A 24819-nucleotide genomic window follows, 5' to 3' on the forward strand; every position below is an offset into this window, starting at 1 on the left:
CAGTTCTGCCACCTTTTAGCTGAGTGATTTGGGGCAATTCAAACCTTCTGAACCTCCGTTTCCTCATCTGTAAAGTTGGGCAAATCTCTTCTGTCTAATTTGTAGGGCAATTGTAAGAATTAAATAAGATGATAGTATGAGCAAGTACTCAATGCATGTTACACACCAGGCACTGTTCCAGGCACTTTCTTCTGCTAACTCATGTCGTTCTCACAGTGGCTCTGAGTTGCTACAGTGACCACCCCCATTTTCTAGATGAGAACACTGAGGCATAGGGAGGTTAAGTAAGTGTCCAGGGTTACAAAGCTGGGAGGTGGTGGAACTGGGCTCAAACACATGTCATGTGGCTTCAGAGCCACCCTCTCAAACCCACAGGAAACATTCAGTGCTACTTCTGACCCGAGCTCTTTCCAGACCATTCTGGCTGACATGGGCAACCTAAGCAGTTCCGTCAGCCCCAGGAGACCAGAAGCCACGATTGTCCCCAGAATTACCCTTAGACCTGGGGAGCCCTGGGCCCTATGAACAGCCTGCACCCAGGTAGCTGCAAACCCAACTGCTCTCCTGGACTCCAGATGTATTAGTCCATTTCCATACTGCTATGAAGACATTCCCAAGACTGGGTAATTTATAAAGTGGTTTAATGGACTCACAGTTCTACATGGCTGTGGAGGCCTCACAATCATGGCGAAAGGCAAAGGAGAAGCAAAGGCACGTCTTGCATGGTGGCAGGCAAGAGAGCATGTGCAGGGGAACTGCCCTTTATAAAACCATCGGGTCTCGTGAGACTTCTTCACTATCACGAGAACGGTATGGGGGAAACCACCCCCATGATTCAATTACCTCCCACCAGGTCTCTCCCATGACACAGGGGGATTATGGGAGCTGCAATTCAAAGTGGGATTTGGGCAGGGACACAGCCAAACCATATCAACCAGAGGTCTTGAGAGAGAAGGTAGAAGGAAGCAGAACAGTTTCAGGTGTGGTCCTGGAATTCAGGAAGTCCCCTGGTCCTTCTTTAACTCAGGCTGTGTGTCCAATGGGGTGTGAGCAGGAGGGTGCATGTTCCTGGGTGTGCATGTATATAGGCATGTGTTTGTGCATGTGTGTGTGTGTACATGTTTGTGCATGTGTATGCTTGTGTGTAGGCAGAAGCGTGTATGTGTGTGCACGTGCACGGGTGTGTGTGTATGCATGTGTCTGCATGTATCTTCTCAGTGTAGGAGAATCACTGTTGGGAATTCTGACCTCCTGATGAGACTTGCTGGGGAAAAGCTAGTTTGTGAAACTGCAAGGAAAATGATTTCCTCCTTGCCTGGCTCCCAGGGCATTCTTGTGAACTGACCCTCCTCTTTGCCTTCTATCTGTTTTCAGGACCAGCTTCTGATCACCCCTCACTAAGCGCAGCAATGGGTCCGGCTGTTTTCAACGGCAAAGATTCCCCGAAGTGCCAACAACTGGCAAAGAATAACGGGTTGGCCCTGCCGCGACCATCGGCTTTAGGTAGCTCTGCCTGTCCTGGCCGTCCTGGGGATCCTGCTCTTCTCTGGGCCAAGGCCAGAGGGGGCGTGGGAGCTGCTGGGCTGGGGCCGCTGAGCCTCCTGGAGTCTGGTGTGGCTTCCATGAGAGTCAGGCCAGGACCACAGGTGCCTCCTGAGTCCGTGGGTCTAGGCCCAGGTCCTGGTGCTGTATGAGTGACACTTGGGAGTTATCGTGTGTGCCAAGGAGCAGTGAGACACCTGTGGTGACGGCGAGTGACCTGTCCTATGGCTGCACAGCTGGAGGATGGTAGAATTTTGGAGCAATAGTGGACAGTGTGTTGTTGGGGAAGAACATGGGCTTCTCAATCAGAAAAATATGAATTCAAAATCTACCGCTGTCTCTTGTTAGTCAGGGGACCTTGGCCAAGTCTCAATAAATGTCTCTTCATCTGGAGATGAGAATTCTGCTCCAAGGGTTGTTAAGAGGGATGAGGTGCTGTATGAAAGGTCAGAGCACATCTGGCAGCTCACTAATTGGTACCGGCTGTTCTCATCCAAATCAGCATCATTGCTGAGGCTAGTCTGTTCAGGAAAGGCTTCCTGGAGGAGGTGATAACTGAGCTGCAACTTAGAGGCTGGGGAAGCATCATGTAGAGATGGAAAGGGACAAAGGGAGCAAAGAGGGATGAGGAGGTGAGGATGTGGATGAGAGAGGTGAGTGAAGGGGCTGAGCAGACCTCCTGCCAGAGGAGGGTTTGAGGGAGCTGTGAATGGGCGGAGCAACCTGGGGACCTGCTCGTGGACTCCCAGTCCAGTGCTCTCCCCACCATGCTCATCTGGAGCCACATCATAAGCCATTCTCGTCTTTTCTTTCCTCCATCATGCACTCAGCTAAATTGGATTTGAAGATCTAAGACATCAAACTGGAGGAGCCCTTAGAAACCATCTAGGCCAGCGCTGTTTGACAGAGGAGGAGACAGAGGTCAGAGAGGCAAGGCCAGGTCTCCATGCTCCCACTCCACTGTGCTGGTGGAGGGCCTCCCTGGTGAAAATCTTGTGAATTGTCTAACTCTTCCCTGAAGGGGCAAATGTAGTTTCTGAACACAATCCGAGGCCTCCCAACCAGCGCCTCCATCCTGGAGTCCGAAACCCACAGCAGCCAAGTCCCAGGCAGTAGCCGAGTCCCGTCCTCCACAGCAGCCTAGCGCCAGGCAGCCTCCTGCTTTCATCCAGGGACTGCTGCTTCTCTGCTGGGTGCTGCATTTGGGGGCAGCCCTGTGGCTGCAGAGCTGGACCTCTGGGGATGAGGATGCTGGGGATGCCACGCTGCTGCGGCCTCCCTTCTGGGCTGTCTGTGGACCCCCAGCTTCCACCCTGAACAGCAGGGAGATGAGGGCCTCCCTCAGCCCGGGAACCTGGGAAGGTGGCCTTGGGAAGCCTTCTGTGTGGGACTGACTGCATTTTCCTTGCCACGCTCCATGGAGGGCTGTGGGAGATGGAGCTCCGCCAAATTGCCTAGGGGAACACTCGAGCCTTTCCAGAATCTGGACCCAGCCCACCTGCCGAACCTCATTCCCTGCTATTTGGGCTGCCCTGGGCAGTTGAGCCCCCCCACCCCCATGGCCCCATCCTCCTGTCTCCATGCTCTGTGCCTGCGTCCTGGCTCTGGGCTGCTCTCTTCACCCACCGATTAAATCGCCTTTCTGAGCTTAGTTCTGGGGGCACCTGCTCCGTGCAGGAGGGCTCCCTGTGAGCGCCCGGGGCTCCCAGCCGTCCCAGGCTCAGTCCCGCAGCCACATGTGGCCATCGGGGCCTCGGCGCTGTGCAGTTCCCGAGGGCAGCGCCGTGGTCGTGTGCATCTTGGAGCCCCTGGCACCAGCTGCTGGGGAGCCCAGCCAGAGGGCATGACACTGGCTGGGTTGAGTTGCGATGAGCACAGCTGAAGTGTTGGAGTTCCTGGGCCTTCTCCTCAGCTCTGGGGAGAGAGCTCAAAATCAATTTTTAAGAAACGGCCTCTAATACCACAAGGAGTTTACTGAAGCCTGGAGTCCTGTCACTCACTGGTTCGCAATGGAGAAGTGCTGCCCCCTGGGGGCGGGGTTAGGAAATGTTCTGGTAGAGGATGGATTTGTTGTCCCAGGTCCAGGGTCTTACGGGCATTTGGTGCTGGGACAGAGTGGGCAGGATGCACAGTGTCCTGCAGCAAGCGGGCTACATAATGAATCATCTCCAAAAAATGCCAAATAGTACCTCCCCAAGAGACATTCTGAGAAATAGTTGATGCGCATTGGTACCATGGGAGCAGATCCTGGTGACATCATTTGGGAAGAGCTCATGGGCTTAGGGTCTACTTAGAGCTATTTATAGGGTTATCTTCCCAAGGTGAGAAAACATCTGCGTTTCTTCATTCCTTACTGAGATCCAATTCCAAGCCCTGTCCCCTTTGGTCGTTCAGTGGAGCTTTTAGAGGAGCTGGCTGCTTAGCCTCTGTGGGGGGTCTCCCAGTCTCCCATGGCAACTGGGGACAGATGTTTGCAGAGTCAAAGGCCTCATCCCTGCAAACAGGAAGGAGGAAAACAGCAGCTGCGTCAGTGGTTGTTGGGAGGGCCAAAGGAGCCCACGGGTTTGAAAGCTCTTTGTAAACAAAGTACTTTATGCTTTTAACTTTTTGTTTACTTTCAGTCAGTCAAATGAAGTGATAATATTTTTTTGTTTACTCTTTAGGGACTCTAAAGCAATGATTCTCACCCTAAAGCGTGCTTAAGAATTACCAGGCTGGTCGGGTGCATTGGTTGACACCTATAATCTCAGCACTTTGGGAGGCTGAGCGGGCGGATCACCTGAGGTCAGGAGTTCGAGACCAGCCTGACCAACACGGTGAAACCCCGTCTCTACTAAATACAAAAATTGGCCGGGTGTGGTGGTGCGCGCTTGTAATCCCAGCTACTTGGGAGACTGAGGCAGGAGAATCGCTTGAACTCAGGAGGGAGAGGTTGCAGTGAGCCGAGATTGCGCCACTGCACTCCAGCCTGGGCAACAACAGCGACACTCCGTCTCGGAAAAAAAAAAAAAAAAAAATCACCAGGCTGGCTTACAAAGGATGGTGTTTTTTACTGTCGTTTCCAGAGATGTGATTCTGGAGGTCAAGGCAGGGCCCAGGGACACACAGGTTTAGTAGGCACAGGTTCAATAGGCTCATGCGGGTTCTGTGCAGTGCCTCGGGTCACACCTGGAGAACCATTGCTCTAATTGGCGTTTCTCCATCCGGGCTGTGCGTTAGAATCAAGAAGAAGCGTTGAGATATTGGGATGTCTGGGTCCCACTCCCATGCTGGGCTTCTGGTTTGCCTGGGATGAGATTGCATCCAGACAGAGTTTTAAAAGTTTCCCAGTTGAGTTTAATGTACAGTTGAGGTTGAGACATGAATCTCTGCATGTAGGGGAAATTTTGTGTCTGGTTAGTCAAGAAACTATGGAAACCAATTCTTGATATTTTGAACCATTCACGAAGATAGTTTGAGTCATGAGCATGCTGTTGTCTAGAGTGGGCGGGGATGACTCATTGGAGTGGGTGCGCTGCTCTGTACTTGATTTTTTTGACTGAAATTAGCTTTCCAGGCTGGGGCAGGGAGGGGAGCACAGGTGGATCAGTACTGCCCCCAAGCGGTGGAGCAGTGGTGGTGGATCAAATGCTGCCGCCGCCTGTCCGCAGAAACGTATTTCTCTCTTCTAGCCCTTCAGAAGTGTATTGGAATATGTTGATAACAGTAATGATGGTGGTGAAGATGATGATGATGTGGGTAATTCTGGCTACCTTATTGGGTCCAAGCTCCCCGCAATTCGTTGCACAAAGCACTCTACATACATTCTCTTTAGTCCTGATCAAACCACCTTTCAGAGTAGGGTTTAGTGTCCTATTTTAAAGATGAAGGAGCTCGGGCTCAGAGAGAGATCGTTTAGACACATACACAACTTTGGAATGAAACATTTACAAAAATTGACATTTCCTTAGGCCTAGATATTTCACTAGGTCCTTAAAACCCACGTGAATCTGTGATTAGAAAAACAAAACAAAACAGATCATTGTTCTCCAAACAAAGCATAAGTTTTATTGGAACCCTGTCCTGGTGATAGCCTAATCCACACTCTGAATGTTGTCTAGGTATCTTGTCAAACTCCGGGCCCCCCAAAAAACGCCACAAAGGGTGGTCTCCAGAATCTCCATCAGCTCCAGATGGTGGCTGCCCCCAAGGTGGTGGGAACAGAGCTAAATATGGTAAGTGATGGCAGCCTTGCCCAGAATTCCAGACTTGGGTACTGGTGGTAGTGCTGCTGCCAGTTGTGTGTATGTGTGCGTGTGTGTGCGCGCACGAGTGTGAATGTGCATGTGTACTGTTGAGGGAGTTCTAAGGAGGCAGAGTTTGGTGTAACAAAAGACCTCTTTCTCACATGTTAAAATTGCTTTGCAAGGTCTAGGATCCGTGTATGATAGTGAGTTCTCTGATCCTCGGGAAATTTTAAAAGGGGCTGTTTATGACGTGGCAGGGATATGGAAGAGGAGACTGAACCACTTGGGGGAAGGATGGACAGAATGAACTTAAAGGACCTTGGAATCTGTGACTCTAAGACTTTGATGCTCCTGTAATCAGGGATGTTGGTCAGGGGGTAGCAGATTTGCTGGCTGGCCTGATGTCAGGTGTGTGAGAGGTGGATGCCTTGTCTGATGTTTTTACTAATATTCTTGGGTGTTCCTAGAAAGCACAGGCATGTCCTGCGTGCCCCAGGTTGGCTTGGTGGGACCAGCTTCAGTCACCGTTCCAGTGGTGGCCTCTGGAGAACCAGTGTCTGTTCCTGACAACTTGCTGAAAATATGCAAGGCCAAGCCAGTGATATTTAAAGGCAAGTACAGCAGTGCACCGAGTCATGGGGATGGGAGAACCTAAAGGAAGGCATGAGAAACAGGCAAAAGCGAGACCTCATCCCGGTCTGACTCCAAGGGTATCCTCCTGAGACAAACCTAAAACGCTTTCCAGGTCAAGGAAAGAACAAAGCAGAGCCAGTCACTAGTTCAGCCCCTGATCAGATGCCAAGAATGACGGAACTTGTCACAGCTTCCCACAGTGGGTGCAGGTGAAATGATTCCCTGCCATGAAGTCTATTTGCCTGTTCACTCATTCTTTCCTTCGTTTGCTGAGCTTCATTGAGCTTCTGCCATGGTCCCAGGCCTGGTGCTGAGTGCCAAGGATTAGGAAAAAACAAATCACTCCCTGGCTGCGGGAGCCCCGCGCTGGTGGGTTGTCTCCTGTTGTCACCCACGCCACTAGTTTTTTTTGACTATGAAATCTACTTTGGTTGAGCAAAGATAGCCGTGGCCACCACTGTAGAAGCATCGAACAAGATTAGATTTGATCTGTTTTGTGCAGCGGGCTAACGTATGCTACGTGGGGGTAGACTTTTGGCTCAGCTGAATAAATCTCCTTGATGAAGCTGGGGACGTTGCAATGGGAAACCCTGGGGGGATTCAGCAGGGCTTGGCTGGTGATTGTAGGCACCAGAACGGCTGGCACATGGCAACACACACATACATACACATGTGGGCATGGCACACACACACCATGCACACACACCATGCATGCGGGCCCCTCTTAAATACGTTATTATTGCATTTGGTATCATGCTTATAGATAGAGGAGCGAGAACTATAGGAAAGTAGGAGGAGCACCCTACTGTTAATTAAGAAATAAGAAAGAGCATGTCTTTTTCCTAAAAAACAAAAACTGGACAGGGCATTCAGGAAGTAGAGTGCAACTCTGAGTTTTGACCTTAGTGTGATGCAGGACCAATGACCGAGGCAGTTCCACTGGGCTTCACTGTCTACCTCAAATGAAGACCAACATTCTTTCAGTCATGTTGCATGTACTTTTTTATGTGGCCATGATGTGTCTGTGGTAGCCCCGAAGAACACGGTGCTCAGGAAACAGAGCTGGGACAGGGTGCAAGGCTTGGAGGTGCAGGCAGGGCGTCACCTGCCTCTGCTTTGAGCCAGGAACCTCAGAAAAGAAAGCCCAGCAAGCCTACGTCTCACATGAACAATCTCAGAATAGAGACTGTCCTCTCAGTTCTCAGGTGTGCTCTGTTCCCTCCACCGCCTCTCTGTCTACACTGCAGCCCTCGCTGTAAAGCCCTTGTCTCCCTGACCCCTGTTCCCCACAGCCGTATGTCCAAGCCCTCCTGAGGCCTTAAGACTCAGCTCTGTGCCTTCTCCATGAAGCTGTCTTAGATTCCCTTTCCTCTGCCCCCCTTGTCACTTCTCTGTCCCTCTTTTATGACAAATGTCACATGCCTGCTTTTATAGTAACTCTTTACCTTGCCTCTTGCCAACCGCAATATTTGTCAGCGGTGCTACCCAAATGGTAGCCCCTGGTCTGGCAGAACCTGCATCGCCCCGGAGCTTATGAGAGACGTGAATTCACGGACCCATTCTGGAATCAGAATCAGGCCCCAGTTCTGCATCAGAAGCTCTGGGTGGGGCCAGCAGGTGTTTGGCAAGCCCTTGAGAAGCAATGTCTTTGAGAACATGACCTGTGCCCCAGGCACCAGCTTTACTCCCCAAGCCTAGCAGGACATCTGCACATAGCACACAGCCGAAGTCAGAAAATATATTTTTGGTGACTAAATGGAGTACCCGGAGTGCAAGATAACACACACACACACACACACACACACACACACACACACACGCCACCGTTGGGAGCTCAGCAGCCCCGAGAGGATTTGATAGCTTCACCTGGTTTTACAAATGCGGAGACTGAGGTTTGGGGCAGTTAAGCTTCTTGCTTAGCGTCATGTAGCTAAAGAATAGTGGAAAGATATTTGAACCTGACCTAGGCAATTCCACCTCTGAGGGCTGTCCTCAGAATGAATCTTCTAATGGGCTGGGCACGGTGGCTCCTGCCTATAATCCCAGAACTTTGAGAGGCTGAGGCAGGTAGATCACTTTAGGTCAGAAGTTCAAGACCAGCCTGGGCAACATGGTGAAACCTTGTCTCTACTAAAAACATGAAAATTGGCCGGGTGTGGTGGTGATGCACACCTGTAATCCCAGCTACTCAGGAGGCTGAGGTGGGAGAATCGCTTGAACTTGGGAGGTGGAGGTTGCGGTGAGCCGGGATCGCACCATTGCACTCCAGCCCAGGGACAGAGCAAGGCACTGTCTCAAAACAAACAAACAAACAAAAACAAAAGAATGACTCAGTCTTCTGGTCTCTATGGTGATATATTGTCCCAACTCACCTTGCCAGACAGCCCTGGGAGGATGCAGGGCAGAATCCTCCCTGCCTGGAGTCAGGGAGGCAAGGCCTGGCAGGCAGCACGCAGTGAAGCTCTGGAAGGTGCTCTGCCCACAAGGTGTCCCATCGGTGGTGCTGGAGGAGTGACAGGTGGCGGCTGCTTGGCTCTGGGCAAGTCCCTCCCTTCAGCTCCCTCACTTGTAAAAAATAAGAGGATTCGACGAAATGAACCAGCAAGTGGCACAGCCCCCCATTGGTTAGAAAAGGTGACTCCTCTCATCCTAGGCTCCAGGAGGGTGAGCAGGTGCACTCAATGAGCAAGGCTTCCCAGGACAGGGCACTCGAGGGACCTGGCACAGCTCACCTATCTCCTTCAATGCCCTCACCCCCAGAGAACGGCCGTAAGCTGTGCACAAGACCGGGTGCCAAGTTGCTGCCGTTCCTCCGCAGGCCACGGGAACTTCCCTTACCTCTGTGGGAACTTGAATGATGTCGTGGTCAGCCCCCTCCTGTACACGTGCTACCAGAATTCCCAGTCTGTCTCGCGGGCATACGAGCAGTACGGCGCCTCTGCCATCCAGCCCATCTCCGAGGAGATGCAGCTCCTGCTTACCGTCTACTACCTGGTCCAGCTGGGTGAGTCCCCTCCACCTCCCGGCCCAGTGGCAGGGAGGGGCCACGGCCCGAGCACAGACCTGGCCTCGGCCCTTGTGGGGGCTGACTTGGGCTGCTGGAATTGAAATACATGGGGAGAGCTTATGGCTCCACTGGGAGGACGTCATGAGGTCACTGTGGGCGTCCCCACACTAGGGGGCTGAATGTAGGTTGAAGTTGATGGAGACATTTCCAGAACTCTTTATCTGCCATTCTAGGCACAGGGATACAGCAGGGAATTGAGCAAAGACCCTGTCCTTGAGGCGATTCTAGTCTAGTGGGAGAGAGAAGGAATAAACCAGTGGAAAACAGGCAGGTAAAGATGGGTGCATGCATTAGTGTGTGTTTGTGTGCGGTCAGTTTAGGGTCATGAAGAAAGGCCTCTGTGAATAGAGACCTGGACCCTGAGAAGGAGTCAGCCTTGTGATGATCTGAGGAATGAAGACAGGTGGGGCCCTGAGGAGAGAGGGAGGCCAGGTGAGGGCTGTGAGGTGGAGGAGCAGTGAGTGTCCCGGTCACTGGAGAGGCCAGCGTAGCTGCAGCAGAGAGAGGGTGTGAGTGAGAGGTGTGCAGAGGGGGCAGGCTCCTGTCCAGAGTGTGATTCTATGGTAGACACATTTTGAAGCCACCGGAGTATTTTTAGGCAGGGGATGGAGGTGATCTGAGTTTCACTTTAAAAACGCCACCTTGACTGCTATGTGGAGTCAGATGGTGCAGACGCAGTGGTGGAAATGGAGAAAGAGTCAGTTGTTGCCTATTAAAGGCACGCAGTGGCTTGGACCACTGAGGGTGGCAGCAGTGAGCTGGAGGGGCTATTCTGAAGGTAAGGCCTGCTGGAAATCCCTTTGAAGGGGGTGGGAACAGATGGGGCCTGGGTTTTAGCCTGAGCAGCCAGGTGAATGGTGGCAATGAACCTGAGTTCTGTCTTGGCATGAGTTTGTACAAGATGCCCACGAGACAGTCAGGTCACCTGTGTTCATTTGCATGGGCAGGCCTTGAGTCCCAGGAGAGATTGAGGCTCTAGGTATACATTTAAGACACATTGGCTTACAGATGACTTATATTAAAGCTGTGAGACCACCTGCGGGTAGCTACGAGGAGAGGAAAGTGCCAAGGTTTGAGCCTGGGGACCTCCAATCTTCAGAGATCCAGAGGAGGTGACTGAGATGGAATGGGTGGGAAGGAAGGAAAGGACAGTGGAGAATCTGGGAAACCCAGCATTGTCCCTCTTTCTCATAGTCCCCACCAGTCCGTCAGTAAGCACGGCTTCATCCTGAGTCTAGCCTCGCTCACCCTCTCTGTGGTTGCCCCTCACCGGGGCACCATTCTTGCCCTGTTCCCCACATCCCTGAGAACTGGGAATCCGATTGCATCTCTTCCCCGCTCAGAGCCCTGCCGAGGCTTCCCATCAGGTGCTCACTCCACCCCTTCCCCTGGGGCCCAGCCTGCCTCCTCGTCCCACCTGCTTGCTCTGTCCCAGCCCGCTGTCCGCCTCAGCAACCTTGGTCCCACCTGGGCATCCCACACTTGCTGTTCCTTCCCTGTGACGTGCTCTTGCCAAAGACATTTGTGTGGCTTGCTCCCGCATGTCCTTCAGGTTTCGGGTCACTCATCATCTCCTCCTCAAGGCCTCCTTGTTACTGTGTGTAAGACAGCTCCCGCCCTCCAGGCCCCTATCCTATGCCCTTTATCTTTAGGGCACCAGCAATTAGGGTCTGTGATTGTTCCCTTTAAGTGTGTCTCTCCCAGCTAGGTTGTAAGCTCCATGAGGCCAGGCATGGTCAGTGAGTCCTTTTCCAGATGCCCCACAGCATCCGCAGCTGAAGTCAATAGTCTGCCAACCTATGTTGAGGGAACAGTTGAGGAATGGGTGAATGTTGATAAGAAGCAGTGAAAAAAAGCATTCCCAAGGAGAGGGGCTGATCCCAAGGAGAGGGGCTGACCAACTGTGCCAGTGTGGCTAGGAGTTGAGCGGAGGGAAGACTGGACCCTGACCATTGGGTTTAGCCATGCGAAGCGGTTGGCAACCTTGATGATGATGTATGCGAAGATTGGAGATAAAAGTCATATTGGAGTGGGTTAGAGAGATTGGAGGTGAAGAGACAGTATGGTGCGTGCAGACAGCTCTGGGTAGGGGTTAGTTCTGGAAGGAGATGGGGACTCAAAGGAAAGTTTTTAAAGATGAGGGAGAGATAATGGCTAATCTAATTAAATTCTAATTTGATTAGCTAATTCAAGTAGTGAATTCTGATTAAATGCATCCAATCAAAGAGGGAGATATAAGCTAATTTAATCAAATTCTGGCACGGCCCACAGAGCAGGTGGCATGAACCCCGTGTTATGCATCAGGAAACCATAGGAGATAGCTCTGGGCCGCACAGCTGGTGCTGGGTAGAGCTGGGCTGGGACCCACCTTCTAAATGGAAGCCTGGTGCGCTTTCTTCCAGCACATCAAATATGAAATCCGGACGTATAAACCAGACAATCCATAAAAGAGAAAATACCAGGAGGAAACAAATATTGAAAAGTATTCAGTCTCACTCATCATCAAAGACATGCAAATCACAAATCAAGTCATCTTTTTCTGAATTAATAACCCAAATGATGGTACCCAGGGGTGCTTAGGTGCAGTAAAACCAGCACTTGTCAAATGCACTGTTCGCCTGGTAAACTGACACATTCTGGCCTTTTGGAAGCAAGCTGATGATATGTAGTAGCTGGTTCTGTAAATCTACCTTTGAGAATTTAGGCAAAGGAAGTAACGTTCTATACGTCAAGATATGCATTGCAGAGGTATTTGTAAAGGTGAATATTTGGAAGAAGTAACAGAATCCATAATAGAGACCTTGCTAAGTAAACGGTGGTGCTTACATATGATGGGACATTATGGACATGCTAACAGCACTCTTTATGATGGCTGAAAATGGCACTGAAACTGATGATAGGGTCACCGTTAAGGAAAGAATGCAAGACCCAAAGTTTATACCGACAATCATTGCAGCTATTTGTAAGGACAATTTTAATATTAACTCCAGCAACACATGTTTTTATTCCCTGTCCTGGAGTAGGAGAAAGCCTATATTCCCAGGCTGAATGTTCTACACATTTACCACTGTATATGCACATAGGGACAGTGTAACCTATCTATACCACCGTAGTTCCAGTCCTACCTTTCTGAATTCTTTTTAAAGACCTTCTCTAACAAGCTATGAGAATTTGGCTTCCTACTTTTTTTTACAACCGCAGTGTTTGGGGTGATAATTTTGGATTGATACTTCTTCCTTTTTCTGGGTTTTGTTGGCTTTTTGAAAAATTGTCTTTCCAACTTATAGTTGGTAAGTGGCTTGGTAGCAAAGTAAGATTTTTTTTTTTTTAGAAAGAAGACAGAAAAATTGAATTGCAGCTTGAGAACATATTCTTTTTTCCTACTTTGTCATTGAAAATTGAGGAATCACTTTTAACTGTTTTAGATGTGTGTGGCCAAAGAGTGTTTCTGGATTGTCAAAGAGGGTGCTTAATCTTAAAAATAAAAATAAATTTACAAATCATCTTATAATTTAAAAAAAAACTTTCATATGGAAAAAAAAGACAGAGAAATACACGTAAATAGCGTGGCTCTGTTAGGACGGTGGTTAGATTGTGGCGGATTTTATGCCCTCCCCTCGTGCTCCAGCCGTCTGTGATACGATTTCACAGTAATAACTTAGGTGGGTACTTTCACATCACCGCACCCGCGCGTCCCCGGATGCGTCCCCGGCTGCTGGCATTTGTGGCAGGCCCTCCGCCCGCGTTGTGTTGCAGCCGCGGACCAGGTGCCCTTGATGGAGGACCTGGAGCAGATCTTCCTGCGCTCTTGGCGCGAGTCGCACGTGACCGAGATCCGGCAGTACCAGCAGGCGCCGCCGCAGCCCTTCCCGCCCGCGCCCAGCGCCGCAGCACCCGTGACCTCCGCGCAGCTGCCCTGGCTGGCCAGCCTGGCCGCCAGCTCCTGCAACGACAGTGTGCACGTCATCGAGTGTGCCTACTCCCTGGCCGAGGGCCTCTCCGAGATGTTCCGGCTGTTGGTCGAGGGCAAGCTCGCCAAGACCAACTACGTGGTCATCATCTGCGCCTGCCGCAGCGCGGCCATCGACTCCTGCATCGCCGTCACCGGTGAGCGCTGGGACGCGCGGCTGCGGGGAAGCCCCCTGAACGGCGTTCCCGGTCCCCCCCTTTGGTGGTTCTCTCCCTTTCTGTCTAGGGTGGCCCGGGTTTGCAGCAGCAGTGAGCACCTGCGGTTTGTGCTCAGTAACTGGCTTCAGAAGGCAGCCTTGGCTAATGACATAGTTACAATCTCATCCCTGCTGTGAGTGGCTGGTGAGGTTAGCCCTGGGGTCAGCTTGGGAGTGTGGAAAGACCCTGATGAAAACCTGGCTCCACCACGTGGGTGGTCACTCACAGCAGGAACTCCGGCACCGTATCTTCACCGATCTATCGGAGATAAAAAACAATGACCTTGTTGTGTTGTCTGTGTTCAGGAGCCAATTAATTTAATTTTTTGAGACAAGGTCTCACTCTCTTGCCCAGGCTGGAGTGCAGTGGCCTGATCTTGGCTCATTATAACCTCTACCTCCTGGGTTCAAGAGATTCTCCCACCTCAGCCTCCCAAGTAGCTGGGACCACGCCCAGCTAATTTGTATTTTTTGGGGTTTCATCACGTTGCCCAGGCTGGTCTGGAACTCCTGAGCTCAAGTGATCCACGTGCCTAGGCCTCCCAAAGTGCCGGGATTACAGGTGTGAGCCACTGTGCCCGGCCAATTGATTTAATTTTAAAAACACCCGTTGAGGCCCCACATGTGCAGCCACTGTTCTAGGGGCTGGGGGCCCACAGGGAGCAGAGCAGTCTCTACCTGCCTGGAGTGCTCTTTTAGGTAGGGGAGGCAGACACCAAACATGTGAGCTTTCTTGGCCTGCTTAAATCTTCACAAGTGTTGTGCATTTTTGGCCGGAATTTTTTGGACCTTGTAAAATTTACTTTAAAAGTGCAGAATTTAATGCACTCTTTTTTTGAGACAGGGTCTTGCTCTGTCACCTGGGCTGAAGTGCAGTGGCGAGATGTTGGCTCATTGCAGTATCGAGCTCCTGGGCTCAAGTGATTCTGTTGCCTCAGCCTCCATCCAGAGTAGCTGGAACTACTACAGGTGTGCACCACCACACCCAGCTCAGTTTTGTACTTTTGTAGAGACAGGGTTTTGCCATGTTGCCCAGGCTGGTCTCAAACTCCTGGGCTCAAGCAATCCACCCGCCTCAGTCTCCCAAAGTGCTGGGATTACAGGCATGAGCCACTGTGCCTGGCGTTTAATGTACTTTTTAAGTACAGAGTCTGAGTTGTCTTTTAGCATGTTTTTTCTTTTTTTTTGAGATGGAGTCTTGCTCTGTTGCCCGGGCTGGAATGCAGTGGTGCAGTCTCAGCTCACTGCTACCTCCGTCTCCCAAGTTCAAGTAATTCTTTTGCCTCAGCCTCCTGAGTAGCTGGGACCACAGGCGTGCACCACCACGCCCAGCTAATTTTTGTATTTTTAGTAGAGATGGGGTTTCACCATGTTGGCCAGGCTGGTCTCAAACTCCTGACCTCAGGTGATCCACCCACCTCAGTGTCCCACAGTGCTGAGATTACAGGCAAGAGCCACCGTGCCCGACGAACGTTCTTTAATCTTAAACCCATTCTGTGTTTTTTGTTGTTGTTGCTTGTTTGTTTTTGAGACAGAGTCTCACTCTGTTCCCCAGGCTGGAGTGTAGTGATGCAATGTCGGCTCACTGCAAGCTCCGCCTCCCGAGTTTACACCATTCTCCTGCCTCAGCCTCCTGAGTAGCTGGGACTACAAGGTGCCCGCCACCACTCCTGGCTAATTTTTTTGTATTTTTAGTAGAGATGGGGTTTCACCGTGTTAGTCAGGATGGTCTTGATCTCCTGACCTTGTGATCTGCCCGCCTTGGCCTCCCAAAGTGCTGGGATTGCAGGCGTGAGCCACTGTGCCTGGCCTTTTTTTTTTTTTTTTTTAATGAATTCTTTACCTTGATGTGAGTGGGACATGCAGTAGTAGACCCTGAGCCTCTGCCATGTGTCAGGCACCATTGTCTTGTGTCGCCTGACAGCAGGCCTGGGAGGTAGATCCAGCTGTTAGCCACAGATTCCAGATGGGAAATGTCAGTCTAGAAGGGTTAAGGGACTAGTCTAGGGCCACACAGCCAGTAAGCAGGGAAGATACAATGGGTACTGTGAAATCTGTTTGCTTTCCAGGAAAATACCAAGCCCGGATTCTTTCCGAGAGCCTTCTCACCCCTGCGGAGTACCAGAAGGAAGTCAATTACGAGCTGGTTACGGGGAAGGTAGACTCGCTGGGGGCGTTCTTTAGCACCCTCTGTCCAGGTAGGCTTGTCGTGAGACAGGTGCACATGCGTATGTTAATAGGACAGTAATCAGTGCCGGGGGAGGTCATCTCTGCCCCACCCTGCCTGTGACCCGCTAAGGCTGGCCTCCACTGCAGAGTGCCCCTCATTCTGTGCACTTGCATTTCTGCCCCTTTCTTTTCTTGAGTGACAGCCGCAGGTTCTGGCTCGCCATCTCTTCCTGCTTGGGCGGTAGAGTTCTCCTGAGGGGTGGAGGGCACCTTGTGGGTTCTGTCTTCGTGGGGTACACAAGGCCCTTGTGCCTGTTCCTCTCCACCTTTCAAGCCTTGGTGGCCTCTCTTCCCTGTCTCCCATTTTGCTGAAGAGTTCCGCATCCCGCATGCTCTGGGCTATGAGCATCCTTCTCCCTTGTTTGCCTAGCTACCCACCCCTCCAGACTCATCTCATGTCCCCCTAGAAAGCTTCTCAGACCCTTCGCTTTCCAGATGGGCTTGGGACCTTCCCCTTCATCCTTTCCCATGTTGTTCTTCCTTCTGCCCTGGCACCTGCTGTGTCTGTGTGGGGGGAGCTCACTCTGGCAGCTCATCCTGACTAGGCTGAGACCTCTTGACAGGACGGGCCGTGTCCTCTTTACCTTCATGACTCCAGGCCTCAGGACAGTACCTGACACTAACTGCTCTGTAGATGTTTGCTGAATTTCACTGACATCAAAAACCCATTTGTTTATTCTGTCTTGGGCAGAGGGTGACATTGACATTTTGCTGGACAAATTTCACCAGGAAAATCAAGGCCATATTTCTTCCTCACTCACTGCCTCTTCTGTCACTAAAGCAGCATCCCTGGATGTCAGTGGGACACCGGTGTGTACAAGTGAGTGGTGAAAAGGAATCTCCCAGGGTGGAGGGGGTACAAAGTAGTGTGAGGGGCAGGGTCAGTGGGCGCAGGTGTGCACAGAAGGGCCATGGTGCAGGTGTGCACAGTGAGGGGGCAGGGGCACAGGTGTGTACAGTGAGAGGTGGCAGGGGCACAGGTGTGTACAGTGAGGGGGCGGGGACACAGGTGTGCACAGTGAGGGGGCGGGGGCACAGGTGTTTACCATGAGGGGTGTAGGGGCACCAGTGTGTACAGTGAGAGGGGTGGGGCACCAGTGTGTACAGTAAGAGGGGGCGGGGGTGCGGGTGTATACAGCGAGAGTGGGTGGGGGCATAGGTGTGTACAGTGGGAGGGGGTGGGGGCACCGGTGTGTACAGTGAGAGGGGGTGGGGGCACCAGTGTGTACAGTGAGAGGGGGTGGGGCACAGGTGTGTACCATGAGAGGGGGTGGGGCACTTGTTTGTACAGTGAGAGGGGGTGGGGGTGCAGGTGTATACCGTGAGAGGGGGTGGGGCACTGGTGTGTAAAGTGAGAGGGGGCGGGGGTACAGGTGTATACCGTGAGAGGGGGCAGGGTCGCCGGTGTGTACAGTGAGAAGGGGCGGGGGCGCAGGTGTGCACCGTGAGAGTGGGCAGGGGCACAGATATGCTCAGTGACATGGGGCAGTGGGCATAGCTGTGTGCAGTGAGAGGTGCCAGTGGGCACAGGTGTGCACCATGAGAGAGGGCAGAGGGCTCATGTGTGCTCGGTGGGTGATGAGAGGGCACTGGTGAGGGCCTGGGTCTGGCCTGGGAGGCAGCATCCAAGGACTCAGATTGGAGGTAGCAATGTCGGAGGCACATCCACAAGACAAGACTTTTTTTAGTGTCACAGTAGACCTGATACCTAATTTAAAATTCAATCTTTAATTATGACAATCTCATTTAATCTTGAATTGCACATCCATCACTGTCTCTGAGGTGGTAGATTTTTCTATGCCAATTTCCTGCCTCTGAGTCTGTTGCTGCTGTTTTTTATTCATACGGAGTTACTAAATGACTGTCCTGTTAGTTTTCTTTTCTGGAGAGTTTGCAGTCCTCTTCCAAAGTCCAGTCTCAGCGTCACCTCCCCTGGGATAGGCTCCTTGTCCCCTCTAAGCAGAAGAGACCACTGCCTCCGCGGTGCTCCCCAAATGCTTGGTTCTTGCTTTTATTATTAAGTGAAGGATGGTGCATAAAATGATCGCTACCCCCACACCCGCCACTGCTTAGCTGAGAGCAGGGACTTGATAAACGTGAGTTATTCCCCTTTCCCTCATCGCTTTGTGCATGGGGCCATCTCCCCTGGACGGGTCTCGCTGATTCTCTGGCCAAGGGCCTGGCAGTAGCCATGTGCCCTGGAGCTCACCTGGCATCCTGGGGCTCTGGTTCCAGGTTACCATCTGGAGCCACACAGCATCCGGCCCTTCCAGCTGGCGGTAGCGCAGAAGCTCCTCTCCCATGTGTGTTCCATTGCGGATTCCAGCACCCAAAATCTGGACCTGGGATCCTTTGAGAAGGTGGACTTTCTCATTTGCATTCCACCCTCAGAAGTGACCTACCAGCAGACTCTGTTCCACGTGTGGCATTCAGGTATGGGGCATTTTGGGGAGAAGTCATGTGTGGAGAAGCTGTGATCTGCCGAAATCCGTGTGTGGGTGTTGATACTGTTCTTTGCTATAAAGTGAATAGGGCAAGTATTGCTGCTCTTGTTTTATAGATTGTGAAACCGATGTTCAGAGACAGTGACTTGCCCAAGATTTTAGGATCTGTTGAAGGTAGAGCCAAAACTTGAACTTTCACCATGTCCCACTCAGGCTAGTGACCTAACCATGTGTTGCCATCTAGCGTCACTGATATCCTTGTACTTTCAAGGATATCATATTTAACCACAGAGTACACAGATGTCCAGTGTCTTCACTGAAAGGACTCACTCTTTAGTGGCGTAATGTATAGCACTGTGGCATTCAGACTGAGAGAGGGATTTTGCTGCTGGCGGGACCTTTCAGTTCCCTCTGTCTTACCACACTTGGGATCAGCTGCTTCATGAAGCTGGTGCCCCTCGGGAGGGCTGCTGTACACACAGCCAAGGCTTGCCTGCACCCCAGCTCCTGTGCAGGACAGTTACGCAGCTGTAACCTGTGTGGGAGCTTTTTCCCTTCCTTTCCCCACTCTCACATCTCTGAGTCTAGCTCAGGACCTCTGTATAGGAGTTGCTCATCAGGTGTCTGTTGAGTGAATGAAAACCAGTGAGCATGTTTGGAGTTACGGATGTATTTTCTTTGTGTTGCAGGGGTTTTGCTGGAGCTTGGTCTGGAGAAGGAGCACATGACGAAGCAGAGGGTGGAACAGTATGTTCTGAAGCTAGACGCGGAGGCACAGACAAAATTTAAGGCTTTTCTGCAAAACTCCTTCCAGAACCCACATACACTTTTTGTCCTAATCCATGACCATGCACACTGGGATCTTGTGAGGTTAGAGTGACTTGATATATGACAAGTTGACATTTTCCTTCTTTGAAATGATATATGTGGATGTTCCCAGGGGCTGAGGGTACAAATCCTGAAAAGAGGGATGATGTTTGGGCTTGGTGTTTGTAAGCAGATGCCATGGATGTTTCCCACAGTCTTGAGCTGGAAGTTATCTCAGGGATTATCTAGTGTGACCTCTGAAATTTACCATGGTGGTATTTAAGGGCTGGAGAAGGGCAGCATGTCTCCCAGAGTCACAGGGCGGGGTGGAGTGGGAGGGTGTTAGTGGCAGAGCCAAGACCCCGAATCACAGCCTGATGTCTGGTATGTTTCTTTCGTAGTCCACTCAGCAACAAGGAGCCATGCTGGTGTGGGGTGCAGAGGGTCCTAGCAGGAGTAGCTCAGCCTAGCTGTTCCCTGAAAGAGGCTCCGTGGGCTCCGGTACTGTGGGTCACCACTGATGCCTGCCCTTCTTTTTTTTTTTTTTTTTTTTTTTTTTTTTTGATATGGAGTCTCAATCTGTCGCCCAGGCTGGAGTGCAGTGGTGCGATCTCGGCTCACTGCAGGCTCAGCCTCCTGGGTTCACGCCATTCTCCCACCTCAGCCTCCCGAATAGCTGGGACTACAGTCACCCATCGCCACGCCCGGCTATTTTCGTTTTTGTATTTTTGTTTGTTTGTTTGAGACGGAGTCTCACTCTGTCACCCAGGCTTGGAGTGCAGTGGCACGATCTCTGCTCACTGCAAACTCTGCCTCCCGGGTTCACACCATTCTCCTGCCTCAGCCTCCTGAGTAGCTGGGACTACAGGCGCCCGCCACCAAGCCCGGCTAATTTTTTGTATTTTTAGTAGAGACGGGGTTTCACCATGTTAGCCAGGATGGTCTCGATCTCCTGACCTCATGATCCGCCCGCCTCGGCATCCCAAAGTGCTGGGATTACAGGCGTGAGCCACCGCACCTGGCTGATGCCTGCCCTTCTTAAGGGGTGATTTTACTCACTCAGTTAAAATGAACATAAACCCAGATGAATTTCAGATGGGCCAAGCCAAGCTCCTGGCAGGATTTCTGGTGGTTTACCGGGATTGGTCATCTCCGTGAGACTGGCCTAGGGGTTGTACCTTCAGACATTTCCACTGATGTAGATGAGGAAGGAGGGGGCTCCTGGGCCAGGTTATGGAGAAAGGCTTTGATTGTCACAGATCCACAGATAGCTAGTTAGGCTGGTCAGGACATGAAGGACCTCGTAAAGGGTTTACAATCCAGAATCCATGTATGGGCTTGGGGGAAATTGGAACATTCTGAAATTATAGAAAGAGCTATATTGTGAATATGCATTTTGGGAGTAGGTTTCTCAGAGTGGCCTCCTGCCATCCAAAGGGTTAAGCACTGATTTTTTTTTTTTTTTTTAATCTCCTAGACTTACAGGAGAGAATGCAAAGGCCTTTGTCCCACAGAGGAGTGCAGAGCTGGGCCTGTCTCCTAGACCCCTTGTCCAAAATGCTTCCCAATCCTTTCCTGCTGCCTTTTAAACTGACTATAGAATTTACTCTTTTATATCTTTTCTGGATCATTTCAAGGTCAGAAAGACTGTGTAAGGAGATAAGTACACAATCAGATGGGGCCAAAGAGGAACAAATGATTCATGGAACATTCCCGGGGACACATCACTGTCCGATTGGGGTAGAAGGAGTGTGTGTCTTGTAAGAAATCCTCTCTGACTACCGTCCCACCCCAGACACATTTTTCCTAAGTAACGAGTCTCAGGAGAGTCCCTGAGAGCTACCTGAAGTCCAGCCTTTTTTTTTCTCTGTTCCTAGTCATGGGCAGAGCCATAATCTTCAGTTGTTGGTAAAGTCGGGGGTTAGTTATAAATTTTTTCAACTGCTTCACCTTGCAAAATTAGAAAACAATATAGTAATTCCACTGATTGTGTCTTTTCCTCCCTCAGTAGCACTGTTCATAACCTCTATTCTCAAAGTGACCCGTCGGTGGGATTGGTGGACCGATTGCTCAACTGCAGGGAGGTGAAGGAGGCCCCCAACATTGTGACACTTCACGTGACCTCCTTCCCGTACGCACTGCAGACACAGCACACCCTCATCAGCCCCTACAACGAGATCCACTGGCCTGCCTCCTGCAGTAATGTGAGTGCCATGGGGCTGCTGGGCCTTTGTGTAGCAATGACACATGGGTTTGCAGAAATTACATTTAGTAAAAGCCTTGACCAGTGTGGTTGAGGATAATGGGTTCCAGCTCCCTGGATCTTTGGTTCAACCCAGAGTTAGGTGTAAACCCTTCTTGGTCTTTTTGGTAACCTTCCTGCAATGCGCCAGTTGGCTTCCTCATCTCGGAAGATGTAATGCAGTTTGTGGGACATTTTCTCTGGTGACTGCAGCTTTCTGAGTAGCATTCGGAATGTTTGTTCTATGGCATTGAATGGAGATATTGAAGGTAGAGCCCTTGGGCGCTGGGGGCTTTGGGCTCCATACAGAGCAACGCTCAATGTCTCCAGAAGCCCTAGGAAGGTTCCTGTTTTCCCTATCCTGCATCCTTAAGTGGTGAGATTCAGAATCTCCTTCCTCAGACTACACACATATCCTCAAAACTTGGTGAGTTTTTAGCTTATCACCTGACATTTTCCCTTTTTTTTTTTTTTTTGAGACGGAGTCTCGCTCTGTCGCCCAGGCTGGAGTGCAGTGGCGCAATCTCGGCTCACTGCAAGCTCCGCCTCCCGGGTTCACGCCATTCTCCTGCCTCAGCCTCTCCGAGTAGCTGGGACTACAGGCGCCCGCCACTACGCCCGGCTAATTTTTTTTTTTTTGTATTTTTAGTAGAGACGGGGTTTCACCGTGGTCTCGATCTCCTGACCTCGTGATCCACCCGCCTCGGCCTCCCAAAGTGCTGGGATTACAAGCGTGAGCCACTGCGCCCGGCCATCACCTGACATTTTCTCATCAAAATAGAAGACTAAAACAATCCTGGTAATTTGAGAATTCTGGGTGGTTTGTAGTTAGTTACACAAGAATAAGTAAACGTAAGAGATGAGACTTTTTTGGAGTGTCTTGCAATCCTCTGAGAAACTTTAAAAAATACCTGGCTTCCGTCCTGTGGACTGAGAATCCGTGGTGGGGGTAGCCATTGTTCGTAAGGCACTTCCCATGAGCCAGGGACGCCCTGCCCAAAGTGCTTCGTGCTATGAGCTCACGCAAGAGGCAGGTGCTAGGATGAGTTCTCATCTACAAATGGGGAACATGAGACAGAGAGAGTTGGGCCACTTGCCTCAGGCCAGGCAGCTAGAAAGTCGTGGAGCTGGGATATGACCCAGGCCACTGGCTCCATGGCTTGGCCCTTAACCACTGTGCTATTTAGGGGTAGAGTTTTCATCCCTTTATATATTCAGCAAAGTCCTCCAACTTTGGAATTTTATGTCGCTGTGAGTAAAATTGGCTAGATAAATGTTTTCTTCATCTATTGATTTTTAGTAGCAACTGAATGCAAGACGGTTGATTTGCCTATTCCTAAAACCAGCTTAAGATTGTAGAAAGAAGCAAATTTAACAAAGAAATTGATATGTTAAAATAAGATAGGCTGATTTTCTTCTTGGTAAAAACATTGGGACCAAATGAATGGAAAACTCCCGAGCAATGGGGACACACCATTTTTAATGTATGGGAGGTACTGTGCTCTGCTTCTGCAGATGGAAGAAGTTTATAAAATGCCATCCAAGCCACTGCACAGTAGGCACGATTTAGATGAAGTTGCCAACCCAGGTCATCCACAGGCCTGACACAGGAACCTCTGACCGTCCCTGCGAGTGCAATGTTGGAGTGACAGACGCTCTTCTTTGTTTTAGGGAGTGGACTTATATCATGAAAATAAGAAGTACTTCGGGCTGTCGGAGTTTATCGAATCCACCCTTTCAGGACACAGCCTCCCCTTGCTCAGATACGATAGCTCCTTTGAGGCCATGGTCACTGCATTAGGAAAAAGGTACTTGTTTCTCTTCTAAGTTACTAGAAGTGCTCAGTAGCTTAAAGGGCAAGTTGAGGTGCGTTTAGCCAGCCAGGGACTTCCAGGAAGGGAGGTCCTTCCTTCCTGAGCAACTCAGTTTCTCCACTAAATGTACCCTGGTTTTTTTCCTTCTCCTGTATTTGAATCCCTCTGGGTCAGTGATATCTTTGTCATGCTGTTGCTCTAGAAAATTTTAGAGATGACAACGAGCAGAAATATGCTGGAATGTGGAATGATGTTTTCGAGCCGATGGAGGGTAGGAAAATGGGAGGAAGATAACAAAGCTTTAAAAGAAACTGGAGTGATGATCATAGTCAGCTTTGTTTTTATTTCCGATGTGTATCATGTCTTGAATGTTTATTTTGTGCCATTCACTCTTCCATGGACTTTACTTTCATTATCTGATTTGATCCTCACTGCCTGTCTGAGCCACTTGCTGCTGTTATCCATACTTTGCAAATGAAGAGGCTGAGGCTTGGAGAGGCCCCATAGCTTGCTCAGGCTACGTGTCTAGCAAGTGACAGAACTGGGTGAGAACCCAGAGTCACTCTGACTGCACAGCCAGCCCTTTTAACCCTGTCGCAACGGACCTCATTTTATAGATGAAACTGAGGCTCAGACAGGCTACGTGATTGCCAGGGACCACATGGTTTATTCGTGGTAAAGCCAGGCCAAGTTTTATAGACGATCTAATGCAAAGCAAAATGCCACTGAACAAAATACCACTGATTGTCAGCGTGAGTTGGTCTCTGCCCGCTTTTCTTATTGAACCTCATTCTTCTCATTTGCAGACCAAGGGATGAAGTTAGGCATATCCTTCTCAAGCTATGTTCCAAGGTGTACTGCTTTGGCTGGATACTAATAGCTGTTAAGCATAAAGGGGTTCCATGGTCAAACGTGTCTGAGAGACATTTAAGGAAAGGACTTCTTTTCCATGAGAGTTCTTGGAGCCTTCAGCACATCCATGCATGCTATAATTCTCCAGAAGGCTAGAGATGTGTCCAGTAGCTCGTGGGACTAGAATTTCCCAGAACACTCTTGGAGAAACTAAATCTCTTAGATACTGTTCAGTTCTGTGACACTGATAGAAATTAATCAGGTCAGTTCTCCAGCGCATGGATGGACAGCTGAGCTCTCATCAACTGGCTGCGTGAAGTAGCCCTCCAAGACTTCACGTTGAGGCAAGAAAACCAGCCTTTGCCCTTCCTCTGCTTCTCCTCAGACAGTGAGCACACATGATGTGTTTAGTATGTTGTAGACACTGGGCTCAGTACTCTATATTTATTACCTAAAATAATCCTCACAGTGATACAGCGAGATAGGAAATACTGTTATCCCCCTTTTTCAGATGAAGAAACTCAGACTTAGAGAAGTTAGGCGACTTGTCCAAAGTCACGTGGGGGGTTTATAGTGAAACTGGACCCCAACCCTGCTTGCTTGGCTCCAAAATCACGTAGCCACCAAGCCATACTGACCAAAGTCTCACAGCTAGTAAAGGGTAGGCTGTGACCACCATGCCAATACATCTTGGATTACTCTCTATTAGTTTTAACCTTGGCAAATCATCTAACCTGTCTAAACTTCTGTACCCTCACCTGTAGAACAAATCCACCTTCCTAGTGGCTCCTTAGAGT

The 24819-nt window shown here is 50.4% G+C and overlaps 1 protein-coding gene across 2 annotated transcripts in view; it reads left to right on the forward strand.

Annotated features, from left to right (window-relative positions):
- The window catches only part of GREB1 (growth regulating estrogen receptor binding 1), an 86272-nt gene that overhangs the window by 23204 nt on the left and 38249 nt on the right, over nucleotides 1–24819 (forward strand). Inside the window, exons 6-16 of one of the 2 annotated variants that reach the window (XM_030800186.1) lie at nucleotides 1375–1503; nucleotides 5643–5756; nucleotides 6236–6379; nucleotides 9220–9405; nucleotides 13225–13575; nucleotides 15704–15832; nucleotides 16555–16683; nucleotides 18099–18296; nucleotides 18997–19177; nucleotides 21123–21318; nucleotides 23028–23164. In XM_030800186.1, coding sequence (XP_030656046.1) covers nucleotides 1375–1503; nucleotides 5643–5756; nucleotides 6236–6379; nucleotides 9220–9405; nucleotides 13225–13575; nucleotides 15704–15832; nucleotides 16555–16683; nucleotides 18099–18296; nucleotides 18997–19177; nucleotides 21123–21318; nucleotides 23028–23164 — 1894 coding nt within the window. The remainder of the gene's footprint in view (nucleotides 1–1374; nucleotides 1504–5642; nucleotides 5757–6235; nucleotides 6380–9219; nucleotides 9406–13224; nucleotides 13576–15703; nucleotides 15833–16554; nucleotides 16684–18098; nucleotides 18297–18996; nucleotides 19178–21122; nucleotides 21319–23027; nucleotides 23165–24819) is intronic. The other variant, XM_030800188.1, reaches the window with a different exon arrangement.

The sequence above is a fragment of the Nomascus leucogenys genome, chromosome 19 (assembly GCF_006542625.1).
Source record: "Nomascus leucogenys isolate Asia chromosome 19, Asia_NLE_v1, whole genome shotgun sequence".
Classification (NCBI taxonomy): Eukaryota; Metazoa; Chordata; class Mammalia; order Primates; family Hylobatidae; genus Nomascus; species Nomascus leucogenys.